Below are 14,648 nucleotides of genomic sequence, written 5' to 3'. Positions count from 1 at the left end.
ATGCATTCAGGACTATTTAAGGTAGAGTATTATATTGCATTATTTTTAGAGGCAGGATTAACGATCGTATTAGGTTGCAGGTCAATTTAGTTTATTTGAGTTGTCTGAAATACTGGATGAATTATAGTTTTCTGCTTGAATTTTTGTTACTTTTCTCATTTAGGGTCATGAACATGCCTGTAAAGTGTCGACACACTGATGTGTTGTGGAATGTGCTTACAAAATTTTTAATACAATTACGATGTTTGCGGGTCAATTTGACAGTTTATGTAAACAAAAATGTAAAAAAAAACTATTAAAAAACTCTCTCTCTCTCTCTCTCTCTCTCTCTCTCTCTCTCTCTCTCTCTCTCTCTCTCTCTCTCTCTCTCTCTCTCTCTCTCTCTCTCTCTCTCTCTCTCTCTCTCTCTCTCTCTCTCTCTCTCTCTCTCTCTGTCTGTGCGCATGTGCGGAGTGACTGGGAGGAGCGCGTGAGTGTTTGAGCTAGTGGCGGCGTGTTTGAGTGAGTTTTTTCCCCTTTTTTCCTATTTCTTTAATAATTTAGTTTAGTTTAGTTTGTAGTTAGTTGTTAGGGGTTGTGGGAATGTCGGCAGACTCTGACGGGTTTGCTGCCTTAACAGCCCGGAACGGCTGCAAATGTGTACCAGATGACTCGATCACAGTCGAAGACTGTTTGACTGCTGTTAGTAGTGAAATAGGTGCGCGGAACATTCTGTCAGCATCTAGAATGAATAAAGCTGTTGTTGTGTTTTTGAAAGAAGAGTCTATGGTTCATCATTTAGTAGAAGTTGGCTTATCTGTTGGTGATGTTTTTCTGCCTGTTTTACCGCTGTCGAGCCCTTCTAAAAAGATAACTCTTTCCAATGTTCCGCCTTTTATTTCCAATGATTCACTTGAGCGTTTACTTGGCCGCTATGGCAAAATACTGATGCCGAATAAAATGATCCCCCTCGGTGTGAAAAATCCAAATTTGAAACATGTGATGTCCTTCAGACGTCAAACTTTTATGATTTTGAATGCCGAATTTCAAAATTTAGATGTTTCCGTGAAATTGACTTTGTCAGGTAAAGATTATAAAAATTTTATCAGCACGGATTCAATGAAATGTTTCTCTTGTGGAATTTTTGGTCACACAAAACAAAAATGTCCATCTAATAAGGTGACTGAAAAAAATGAGACTGAACCTAATATATCTCTGGAGCAAGTGGCTTCTACTTCGGAAAATATGAATCAGGATGTAGACCGTAATAAAACTGATCTGGATGTATCGGATTCCTTGTCTAAAGACGAAGAAAATCCGAATGTGCACACAGTTAACAGTCTTTCTGTGCATATGCTGAAAAGTGTTTAGTGAACACTAGTGAGTGTGATAATGTCAGCAGTGGGGCTGAGATCGCCGCTGTGGGAACCAGTGACCCAGCGCGCCCGCGGGAGCCAGAGGAGCTCGCGGAGGCCGGAGAGTCGCGGGATTCGCGAGCGTCTGTTGGCCTGTCACTGAGTGACGTGGACCAGCTCACCGAGAGAGGTGAGACGCAGTCGGAAAATATCGATTCTGATAGTGAGGAATCTGATATTGTTGATTATCTCACTGATGTTAGTTCACAAGGAAGTTCTGCAGAAAAACAATTCAGCCTTCAAATGAAGCCACCTTATTATACAGTGCAACAAATTAACGATTTCCTTGATAGCACTTTTAATCAGCGAAGACCAAGATTAGAGAAGTATTTCACTAATTTGCAACTTTTTGTTGATTCTTGTGTTGTGGCTATGAGAAAAGCTTCATTGGAGGAGCTTGATCAGCCAAAACGGTATAGACTCAAGAAACATGTGAGCGCTGTTAAAAAAAGACTGAAAATCTGTCACAAGAAATACTAATTGAGCCATGTTTATTAACAGGGTGATTTTTTGGGGTTTATTTTCTTTCCTCATGACAACCTTAAACATTGGAACTTTTAATATTAATGGTTGTCGGGGTATAGAAAAGAGAGCGGCTTTATTCGATTATTTGCACTTAAAGAAAGCAGATGTGATTTTATTACAGGAAACACATTCAGATCAGCAGAATCAGACACAGTGGATTGGTGATTGGAAAGGCAATGTTTTGTTAAGTCATGGAACAAACCTTAGTGCTGGTGTTGCCATTCTTTTTTCTCCATCTGTTAGTAGTCAACCAGATATGTTGAGGTTGTGCCTGGTCGGATTTTGAGAGCTGATATTGATATGGGTGATGTACATTTTTCCTTTTTTAATGTGTATGCTCCAAATACTGGTCAAGAGCGTATCATGTTTTTTAAAATACTTTCTAATGCTTTATCACAGTGTCCTCAGGCAAATATTCTTGTACTTGGTGGTGATTTTAATTGTACTGTTAATCCAGATGTGGATAGAAATCATGATGAACCTCATCCACCTTCTGCTGAGAGTTTAAAGAAATTACTTAATGATCACTATTTAGTAGATCTATGGAGGGAGGCTTTTCCTGGGGTTAGAAAGCTAATTCAAATAATATGTCAGGAGCTAGACTTGACCGTTTCTATGTTGCTAAAGGCAATAGGGGAAAGTTCTTTAATAGCTCAATTTCACCATCTTTTTTATCAGATCATCACTATGTATCTATCAAAGTTTCTGTCTCTTTTCCTAGATTCTCTAAATCACAATGGCACTTTAATAATAGATTATTGCAGGATCGCACCTTTATTCACTCTTTTAATCTTTTCTGGAAAACTTGGAGAGAGGTGAGATGCAGTTTTCAGTCTTTGAGTCAATGGTGGGACATCGGTAAAGCTCAAATTAAGACTTTTTGCCAGCAATACACTGCACATAGCACTAGAGCCCTTCAAAGAAAAAATGAAGTCTCTGGAAAAAGATATTCTTGGGCAAAGCAGTGATTCTACCCACAATAATTCATCTCTTATTGACTCTGTTGCAAGAGATAAGATCCTTTTAAAGAACTTATTGGAGGAACGAGGAAAAACAGCCCTTCTAAGGACCAGGTTTGCCCAGCTGAATGACATGGATGCTCCAACAGTCTTCTTTTTTGGACTTGAAAAAAAGTCAAGAGAACAGAAGATTTTTCATCAATTGAAGATGCCATGTGGTGGAGTTACAACTGATCAACGGGAAATTCAAGCATATGCTCTTTCTTTTTATGAGGATTTATACTGTTCCGAGAAATGTGATGGAGCTGTAGCTGATGATTTTTTATATGATTTATCATGGGTTGGATGGACTTTCAGCTGAGTTTTTCAAGTCTTTCTGGAATTTAATTGGACAAGATCTATATGGTGTTTTTCTTGAATGTATTGAGCAAGGAACTCTTCCTTTGAGTTGTCGAAGGGCAATTTTAACACTAATCCCAAAAAAGGGTGATCTTGGGTGTCTAAAGAACTGGCGTCCGGTATCATTGATCTGTGCTGATTTTAAGATATTGTCAAAAGCATTAACTAATCGACTTAAAAAATGTATGGCATCAGTCATTCATAATGATCAAACATTTTGTATTCCTAAAAGGTAGATTTTTGACAATCTCTTTTTGTTGAGAGATACTATTACTGTTGCAAAAATGCATAATTTGGATATTGGGTTTCTTTCACTAGACCAAGAAAAGGCGTTTGACAGGGTGGACCATCAATATTTATTTAAGACCCTGGAAGCTTTTGGTTTTGGTCCTTATTTTGTTTCTCTCATTAAAATGTTATATAATGAAATTTACAGCATGTTAAGACTTAATGGTTCCCTAACTAGGCCTTTTTCTGTAACTAGGGGAATAAGGAAAGGGTGCCCTCTTTCAGGTCTCCTGTATGCAATATCCATTGAGCCTCTCCTAGCTTCACTTAGGAGGCAACTACATGGTGTTGATATTCCCAGTTCCCCCAGAGTAGATCCAGTTAAACTTACAGCTTACGCAGATGACATAACAGTAGTTATAAAAGACTCGGAAGATGTTTCCAATTTGATATCTTCTTTAGATAGATTTCGAAAAGCTTCATCTGCACGTATTAACTGGGGGAAATGTGCATCCTTGCTGTTGGGAGAATGGCAGGGTGGGGGACCTCCCCAGCTCCCACCGCAATGTAGATGGGCCCGAGATGGCTTTAGAGTCCTTGGTCTTTACTTTGGGACTAATGGTTACACAGAAAAGAATTGGGAAGGTCTTTTTGATCGGGTGATTCTTAGAATTAAGAAGTGGCGATGGATTCTTCCACAACTTTCATATAGAGGGAGATGTTTGGTTATAAACAACTTGGCAGCTTCAATGCTATGGCATAAATTTACTGTTTTGGATCCTCCCAAAGAATTGCTTATTGGTGTTCAAAAAGCTTTTGTTAAATTTTTTTTGAGATGGTTGCCATTGGCTTCCTCCAGGTGTCCTGTATCTCCCTGTGGCAGAGGGAGGGCAGGGACTAATACATTTAGAATCTAAGATTATGGCAATGAGATTGCATACACTGCAAAAACTTTTGTACTGTTCAGATCATGTGCCTTGGGTTGCTATTGGTCTTCATATACTCAAGAGTCTTGGAGGAATTGGTCTTGACAAGGAGTTGTTCCTAATGCAGAAATCCTTTGTGGAGAAGACACACTTTTTGCCTTTCAGTTTTTATGGATCAGTCTTTAAATCATGGGATTGTTTTAAACTGTTAAGAAAAGAGGATGAGCATTATGGTATTGCAGAACCTCTTTTTTTTAATCCTCTTTTTGAAGTGCCATATAATATGTCCTCATCTTTAATCACCCAATTTTTGAATGCTGGCATTACGAAAGTAATGGACTTAATCGATTTAACAAAAGGCCAGTGGCGAGCTGAACATGAACTTGCTAATCAAGTTGGGCTAACTTTGGTTAGAATTGTGGAGGGTTTAGTTAGGAATCTTAAGACCTCTTTTCCTCCGATGATGACTTCTTTTATAAATAATGTTTTTCTGAATGGTTTTATTCCTCAGACATTTCCTGAATTTGAGGTGGTTCTTAAAGATTGGGAATCAGTCGATGATACAAGCCTAACAAACTTACTGAAAGGGTATGGGGATTTGGTATTTTTTTGTATTGAGAAAAAAATGTTATATCATATTTGTGTGAAGTCTGTACATCTTGGGCAATTGAAACAAAGACTGGACACTAAATGGAGGACTGTGCTTTCTATTTCTGATGAGGTATATCCATCCTGGAGATTACTGTACAAACCCCCTATCTCTAAGAGATGTGGAGACCTTCAGTGGAGGTTATTGCATTGTATTATTGCCTCAAACTCTTTTATTTCAAAGCTTAATGAGACTGTTTTACCGATATGTCCTTTTTGTACTGCAATTGACACTGTTTTTCATATGTTTTGTGAGTGTCTTAGACTCTGTTCATTGTTTGAATTGTTGGGAGAAATCATTGTAAAATTGGGTTTCTCGTATACCAATAGTCTATTTATATTGGGTTGCCGATATAGGAAGTCTTGGCAGCAACAGTGTACACTTGCCAATTTTTTAATAGGGCAAGCTAAACTAGCAATTTTTAAGACACATCAGTGCAAAAATGCTGGAGAGGATGTAAGCATGGTGCCCCTTTTTAAGTCTTTGGTGAAGTCAAGAGTGGTCATTGAATATACCTATTATCGGAACACTAATAATATATTTATTTTGAATGGAGATGGGGTGTTGGAGCGGTTCTGGTGACTATAAGTGAATCAGGGAATCTGGTATTTAATTGGTGATAAGAATTGTTTGTTGTATATTTGTTTATTTAGGTGTTCAAGCACGAAGTGCTGAAAACCTATTGTAATTGCTATTTGAAAAAAAAAAAAAACCTAAAACGCATCGTGCAGCCCAAACCGTAAGGCCTAGAGACTTGAAACCTGGCCAGGTGCTAGGGCCTCAGTTTGGGGAGAACCTATCAGAGTATGACCCTGATTGGCCCATAGGTGGCGCTACAGCAACCAAAAGTACTAAATTGCCCATAACTCATCGACCGTTTGACCAAGAATCTAGATTTGTACACCACTGTGTTCCTTGGCTCAAGACGGACAAGATGTATATCTCGGATTCTCGATTTGAGCAAAAAAAAAATTTGTTATGGCCAATTTTGTCCAAAACCTACTTTTGCGAACTAGTCCCTGGTTTTTTGCCTGATCGGAACCAGACAAGTCTAGGACAATTCTATGGACTCTCTAGATCAATAATTATCAAAAAAAAGTTGAACTTTGCCCTTTGGTTCACTGTAACAGGGTCATTAAGAAAAGGGGGCGTGTCAAAATACACTCAAAAGCCTATAAATCATAAATAAAAACTCAGAACTTCACAAAAATTGATGAGCACATGTGTCCTAACATGGTGAAGAAGCATGCAGAGTTTCATGGAGATCGGACCATAGGTGGCGCTATAACTGTCAAAAAGGTCCCCTATTATTAGGTGTTCAAGCACGAAGTGCTGAAAACCTATTGTAATTGCTATTTGAAAAAAAAAAAAAACCTAAAACGCATCGTGCAGCCCAAACCGTAAGGCCTAGAGACTTGAAACCTGGCCAGGTGCTAGGGCCTCAGTTTGGGGAGAACCTATCAGAGTATGACCCTGATTGGCCCATAGGTGGCGCTACAGCAACCAAAAGTACTAAATTGCCCATAACTCATCGACCGTTTGACCAAGAATCTAGATTTGTACACCACTGTGTTCCTTGGCTCAAGACGGACAAGATGTATATCTCGGATTCTCGATTTGAGCAAAAAAAAAATTTGTTATGGCCAATTTTGTCCAAAACCTACTTTTGCAAACTAGTCCCTGGTTTTTTGCCTGATCGGAACCAGACCAGTCTAGGACAATTCTCTGGACTCTCTAGATCAATAATTATCAAAAGAAAGTTGAACTTTGCCCTTTGGTTCACTGTAACAGGGTCATTTAGAAAAGGGGGCGTGTCAAAATACACTCAAAAGCCTATAAATCATAAATAAAAACTCAGAACTTCACAAAAATTGATGAGCACATGTGTCCTAACATGGTGAAGAAGCATGCAGAGTTTCATGGAGATCGGACCATAGGTGGCGCTATAACTGTCAAAAAGGTCCCCTATTATTAGGTGTTCAAGCACGAAGTGCTGAAAACCTATTGTAATTGCTATTTGAAAAAAAAAAAAAACCTAAAACGCATCGTGCAGCCCAAACCGTAAGGCCTAGAGACTTGAAACCTGGCCAGGTGCTAGGGCCTCAGTTTGGGGAGAACCTATCAGAGTATGACCCTGATTGGCCCATAGGTGGCGCTACAGCAACCAAAAGTACTAAATTGCCCATAACTCATCGACCGTTTGACCAAGAATCTAGATTTGTACACCACTGTGTTCCTTGGCTCAAGACGGACAAGATGTATATCTCGGATTCTCGATTTGAGCAAAAAAAAAATTTGTTATGGCCAATTTTGTCCAAAACCTACTTTTGCAAACTAGTCCCTGGTTTTTTGCCTGATCGGAACCAGACCAGTCTAGGACAATTCTCTGGACTCTCTAGATCAATAATTATCAAAAGAAAGTTGAACTTTGCCCTTTGGTTCACTGTAACAGGGTCATTTAGAAAAGGGGGCGTGTCAAAATACACTCAAAAGCCTATAAATCATAAATAAAAACTCAGAACTTCACAAAAATTGATGAGCACATGTGTCCTAACATGGTGAAGAAGCATGCAGAGTTTCATGGAGATCGGACCATAGGTGGCGCTATAACTGTCAAAAAGGTCCCCTATTATTAGGTGTTCAAGCACGAAGTGCTGAAAACCTATTGTAATTGCTATTTGAAAAAAAAAAAAAACCTAAAACGCATCGTGCAGCCCAAACCGTAAGGCCTAGAGACTTGAAACCTGGCCAGGTGCTAGGGCCTCAGTTTGGGGAGAACCTATCAGAGTATGACCCTGATTGGCCCATAGGTGGCGCTACAGCAACCAAAAGTACTAAATTGCCCATAACTCATCGACCGTTTGACCAAGAATCTAGATTTGTACACCACTGTGTTCCTTGGCTCAAGACGGACAAGATGTATATCTCGGATTCTCGATTTGAGCAAAAAAAAAATTTGTTATGGCCAATTTTGTCCAAAACCTACTTTTGCAAACTAGTCCCTGGTTTTTTGCCTGATCGGAACCAGACCAGTCTAGGACAATTCTCTGGACTCTCTAGATCAATAATTATCAAAAGAAAGTTGAACTTTGCCCTTTGGTTCACTGTAACAGGGTCATTTAGAAAAGGGGGCGTGTCAAAATACACTCAAAAGCCTATAAATCATAAATAAAAACTCAGAACTTCACAAAAATTGATGAGCACATGTGTCCTAACATGGTGAAGAAGCATGCAGAGTTTCATGGAGATCGGACCATAGGTGGCGCTATAACTGTCAAAAAGGTCCCCTATTATTAGGTGTTCAAGCACGAAGTGCTGAAAACCTATTGTAATTGCTATTTGAAAAAAAAAAAAAAACCTAAAACGCATCGTGCAGCCCAAACCGTAAGGCCTAGAGACTTGAAACCTGGCCAGGTGCTAGGGCCTCAGTTTGGGGAGAACCTATCAGAGTATGACCCTGATTGGCCCATAGGTGGCGCTACAGCAACCAAAAGTACTAAATTGCCCATAACTCATCGACCGTTTGACCAAGAATCTAGATTTGTACACCACTGTGTTCCTTGGCTCAAGACGGACAAGATGTATATCTCGGATTCTCGATTTGAGCAAAAAAAAATTTTGTTATGGCCAATTTTGTCCAAAACCTACTTTTGCGAACTAGTCCCTGGTTTTTTGCCTGATCGGAACCAGACCAGTCTAGGACAATTCTCTGGACTCTCTAGATCAATAATTATCAAAAAAAAGTTGAACTTTGCCCTTTGGTTCACTGTAACAGGGTCATTTAGAAAAGGGGGCGTGTCAAAATACACTCAAAAGCCTATAAATCATAAATAAAAACTCAGAACTTCACAAAAATTGATGAGCACATGTGTCCTAACATGGTGAAGAAGCATGCAGAGTTTCATGGAGATCGGACCATAGGTGGCGCTATAACTGTCAAAAAGGTCCCCTATTATTAGGTGTTCAAGCACGAAGTGCTGAAAACCTATTGTAATTGCTATTTGAAAAAAAAAAAAAACCTAAAACGCATCGTGCAGCCCAAACCGTAAGGCCTAGAGACTTGAAACCTGGCCAGGTGCTAGGGCCTCAGTTTGGGGAGAACCTATCAGAGTATGACCCTGATTGGCCCATAGGTGGCGCTACAGCAACCAAAAGTACTAAATTGCCCATAACTCATCGACCGTTTGACCAAGAATCTAGATTTGTACACCACTGTGTTCCTTGGCTCAAGACGGACAAGATGTATATCTCGGATTCTCGATTTGAGCAAAAAAAAAATTTGTTATGGCCAATTTTGTCCAAAACCTACTTTTGCGAACTAGTCCCTGGTTTTTTGCCTGATCGGAACCAGACAAGTCTAGGACAATTCTATGGACTCTCTAGATCAATAATTATCAAAAAAAAGTTGAACTTTGCCCTTTGGTTCACTGTAACAGGGTCATTAAGAAAAGGGGGCGTGTCAAAATACACTCAAAAGCCTATAAATCATAAATAAAAACTCAGAACTTCACAAAAATTGATGAGCACATGTGCCTAACATGGTGAAGAAGCATGCAGAGTTTCATGGAGATCGGACCATAGGTGGCGCTATAACTGTCAAAAAGGTCCCCTATTATTAGGTGTTCAAGCACGAAGTGCTGAAAACCTATTGTAATTGCTATTTGAAAAAAAAAAAAAACCTAAAACGCATCGTGCAGCCCAAACCGTAAGGCCTAGAGACTTGAAACCTGGCCAGGTGCTAGGGCCTCAGTTTGGGGAGAACCTATCAGAGTATGACCCTGATTGGCCCATAGGTGGCGCTACAGCAACCAAAAGTACTAAATTGCCCATAACTCATCGACCGTTTGACCAAGAATCTAGATTTGTACACCACTGTGTTCCTTGGCTCAAGACGGACAAGATGTATATCTCGGATTCTCGATTTGAGCAAAAAAAAAAATTTGTTATGGCCAATTTTGTCCAAAACCTACTTTTGCAAACTAGTCCCTGGTTTTTTGCCTGATCGGAACCAGACCAGTCTAGGACAATTCTCTGGACTCTCTAGATCAATAATTATCAAAAGAAAGTTGAACTTTGCCCTTTGGTTCACTGTAACAGGGTCATTTAGAAAAGGGGGCGTGTCAAAATACACTCAAAAGCCTATAAATCATAAATAAAAACTCAGAACTTCACAAAAATTGATGAGCACATGTGTCCTAACATGGTGAAGAAGCATGCAGAGTTTCATGGAGATCGGACCATAGGTGGCGCTATAACTGTCAAAAAGGTCCCCTATTATTAGGTGTTCAAGCACAAAGTGCTGAAAACCTATTGTAATTGCTATTTGAAAAAAGAAAAAAAAACCTAAAACGCATCGTGCAGCCCAAACCGTAAGGCCTAGAGACTTGAAACCTGGCCAGGTGCTAGGGCCTCAGTTTGGGGAGAACCTATCAGAGTATGACCCTGATTGGCCCATAGGTGGCGCTACAGCAACCAAAAGTACTAAATTGCCCATAACTCATTGACCAATTGACCTAGAATCTAGATTTGTACACCACTGTGTTCCTTGGCTCAAGACGGACACGATGTATATCTCGGATTCTCGATTTGAGCAAAAAAAAAATTTGTTATGGCCAATTTTGTCCAAAACCTACTTTTGCGAACTAGTCCCTGGTTTTTTGCCTGATCGGAACCAGACCAGTCTAGGACAATTCTATGGACTCTCTAGATCAATAATTATCAAAAAAAAGTTGAACTTTGCCCTTTGGTTCACTGTAACAGGGTCATTTAGAAAAGGGGGCGTGTCAAAATACACTCAAAAGCCTATAAATCATAAATAAAAACTCAGAACTTCACAAAAATTGATGAGCACATGTGTCCTAACATGGTGAAGAAGCATGCAGAGTTTCATGGAGATCGGACCATAGGTGGCGCTATAACTGTTAAAAAGCTTTTAAACCATACATTTCCTACGGTAAATTGCCTGTATTGGCTGTAAATGGTCTTTTCCATCTATGATCGTATACTTTTCATATCATAATGTTTAAAACCAGTGCAGTACAATTCTCTGGACTCTCTAGATCAATAATTATCAGAAAAGGTTGAACTTCTGCATTTTGATGGCTATGAAAGGGTCACTTCAATGTGTAGCCTTGACCGAGTGTGCCCGAAAGCCTATATCTCTTCAATGAATGCTCAGATCTTATTAAAAACAACTCAGAACATGAGACCTATCACTCTAAACAAGCATGAAAAATTTTAGACAGATCGGACAAAATATGCCTCTATAACAATTAAAAAGGTGAAAATGATATGAAGAATGGCATGTTAAGCCAATAAGTGGTATTCTTTTGCCCCCTGCTGTTTAAAATAGTCATTCTGTCATGCTACTAACTAATATTATTCTATAATTCTTATTTAGACTTTATAAAATCACTATTTTAACATTGACACTCACATTTAGTCAAAATTCATTGTCACATTGACAAATGTGAACCCTGAATGAGACAGTTTAATCTACAATAGAATGTGTGTGTGTGTAGTCCCATGTTTCTGAATAAATTCTGAATAATCTGATTACTAGCTTGCAAAGACATGAAATGCTTATAGACCATTAAAATATCTTTTCATAATGACTTTGTGTGTGTGTGTGTGTGTGTGTGTGTGTGTGAGCAAATGTCTACATATGAGTGCAAAAGCACCTGTAAAAACACTTTATTAATAAGTAGAATGGCCAGCAGAGGGCAGTAGAAGACCACTTATTGGCTCACTCATTTTGACACACTTGATTTTCAACAGTAAATCAAAGCACTAAAGCAAACCAGTTTTTCCATGTTAACTATTATAACACAATCATTTTTTGTCAGTTTATCACTTCATTTTTATTGGCACTTCACATCAATGCAGGAATGTGGTAAATCATGGTAAATCACGATAGAAACATGGTAAATCATAGTAAAAAATACTATTACATGGTGTATCATGGCAAATCATGCTAGCAATGTGATGAATCATGGTAAATCATGCTACAATCCTGGTAAATCATTCTAGAATGTGGTATATCATGGTAAATCATCCTATAACATGGTAAATCATGGTAAACTGTGGTAAATCATGCTAGATTCATGGTAAATCATACTGGAACATGGTAGATCATGAAAAATCACACTAAATTTGGTATATCATGGTAAATCATGCTAAAACATGGTCTATTCCATCTATGATGTCAATGGTTAAATGCTTGCTATATAAAACTTAATGTCTTTTGATGCTTTTGTGCTTAACGGCCTTAAAGGCCTTAACTGCTTGAACACCGCTAAATGCTGCTAGCAGCTTTAATTTAAATTGTTTTCTTAGTGTTTTTGTAAATTAAAGTGTGTTAAAAGTCTCTCTCTCTCTCTCTCTCTCTCTCTCTCTCTCTCTCTCTCTCTCTCTCTCTCTCTCTCTCTCTCTCTCTCTCTCTCTCTCTCTCTCTCTCTCTCTCTCTCTCTCTCTCTCTCTCTCTCTCTCTCTCTCTCTCAGCTCGGATGTTACTGTATCAGAGGCTGTAACAGTGCAGGTTGGCCACGCTGAGACACTGATACCCCTCCTCACCCTGCTGGATCTCTTCAAGGATGACGTCCCTCTCAAATCAACTAACTTTGCAACCCAACAGAATAGAATATTTCGCAGTGGGCGCATTGTGCCATACGCTGCCAATCTGCTGGTAGTGCTCTATAAATGCCCGGAGGGGATAAGAATGGGCGTGCGACTCAATGAGAAATCTTTGACCTTGCCTGGACTTACCGACCCTGTCCCTGTGTATGAGGATGTGAAGAAACACTACAGCGCTCTACTGGGGGGTTGTGACCAAGAGACTGTGTGTAAAATGAACTATTCATGAACAGAAAAGAACAATACAACTCACAACAGCCAGCTCACTGACACTGTGAATAACATTTTGAATTACATTTTACTGTTGGTAACAGTATATGGTAGAAAAAAAAATCACCAGGATACATTATATCTGTTACAATACATTACATTATATCTGTAAAAAGTATACAATAAGTATACAATACAATATTGTTTCCTTATACTTACAATACAATAAGAGACTGAAAATTCCAAAATAGAGTACTTTAAGTAAACGACATATTAAAGACAGAAAGAAAGCAGAGAAATCAGTTCTGACCAACCAATTAAACAAATAAGCACATTTGACATTTCACATGAAAAATCTTTCAGCACTAAAATGTCACTTTTGTAAAGGTCTTTTCATTGGTTTGTGTTTTATTAATTTTTTATCATGGCTGCATTTCTAAACAATGACCCAGTGATTGTACGTTGTTTATATGCTTGAATTTTAAATGGTTGGTTTTGGTAGAGTCTCCTGAGTCTTTTGTTCTTGCTTGCTACTAAAGTATTTCTGTTAATACTTCAGTCAATTGTGTGTAATATGATCTATTCAAACCAAAGACTATTTTGGCAAGTATGTACTGCCTGTTTGATTTTATTTCCAGACCACATTTATAAAATAAATAAATTATATGTAAAAATGTGTAATTTAGTGGATGAATTTACATGCAATTTTGTTCCTATGAGATGAAGGCCAATAAAAGGTATGCTACACTTTGCTTCAAACATCTCAACATACATTTGTTTTCCCATATCAGTAAGGAATTTAATACAATCAAAAAAGTCATGGAAATGTCTATAGTGAATTTGACTTTGTAGTTATACTCAACTCTAAAACATTTAGACTAGAAATTACTATTTGTGAGTGCAATTAAAATTGTAAATTATATTTAAAGTACTTTAAAATGTTTTTACATTTTTATCTGGAAGGCCTGGAAATGTCAGGGAAACTCATTGGGAGCTTTGAAATGATTTTATATAATTTGTCAATTTGTATACAGAAATACATTAAACTGCACTTTGACAGCAAATGTGTGTTGAGTTGGAAGTTTTCGTAACTACAATAAGGTCTCATAAGTTAACATTAGTTAATGCATTAACTCGCAATGGGCAATATATTTTGGTAACACTTTACAGTGTTTCATTAGTTAACATTAGTTGATGCTTTAACTAGCATGGATTAACAATGAGCAATACATTTGTTACAATATTTATTAATCTTTGTTAATGTTAGTTAATAAAAATACAGTCGTTCATTGTTCATGTTAGTTCACAGTGCATTAACTAATGTTAAGAAATGCAACTTTTGATTTTTATGTATTAGTAAATGTTGAAATGAACATTAACTAAGATTCTAAGATAGATTCTAAGACTAAGATAAATTCTGTAGAAGTATTGTTCATTCTTAGTTCATGTTAACTCATGTAGTTAACTAATGTTAACTAATGAAACCTTATTGTAAAGTGTTACCTGTATTTTTTACAGCAATTATTAACCTTTGTTATTGTTAGTTAATAAAAATGTTCATGTTCATGTTCACAGTGCATTAACTAATGTTAACAGATAGGCTTACAATGGTGATATATTAATAGGCTAAATGTTGTGATTAACATTTACAAAGTTAAATAAATGCTGTATAGGCCTATGGTGTTGTTCATTGTTAGTTCATGTTAACTAATGTTAGTTAACTAAT

At 37.9% G+C, this 14,648-nt stretch overlaps 1 protein-coding gene across 1 annotated transcript in view; it reads left to right on the top strand.

The window, feature by feature from the left end:
• minpp1a (multiple inositol-polyphosphate phosphatase 1a) overlaps nucleotides 1–13,006 on the top strand; it is a 224,032-nt gene extending 211,026 nt beyond the window's left edge. The window contains exon 6 of the mRNA XM_056264300.1: nucleotides 12,581–13,006. Coding sequence (XP_056120275.1) covers nucleotides 12,581–12,941 — 361 coding nt within the window. The 3' untranslated portion in view covers nucleotides 12,942–13,006. The remainder of the gene's footprint in view (nucleotides 1–12,580) is intronic.
• The last annotated feature ends 1,642 nt before the right edge of the window (nucleotides 13,007–14,648 follow it).

This window comes from Rhinichthys klamathensis, unplaced genomic scaffold, assembly GCF_029890125.1.
Source record: "Rhinichthys klamathensis goyatoka isolate OS25496 unplaced genomic scaffold, OSU_Roscu_1.1 h1tg000220l_1, whole genome shotgun sequence".
NCBI lineage: Eukaryota > Metazoa > Chordata > Actinopteri > Cypriniformes > Leuciscidae > Rhinichthys > Rhinichthys klamathensis.
The sequence above is the reverse complement of the archived record's forward strand: the minus strand, read 5'-3'. Positions and strand labels throughout refer to the sequence as shown.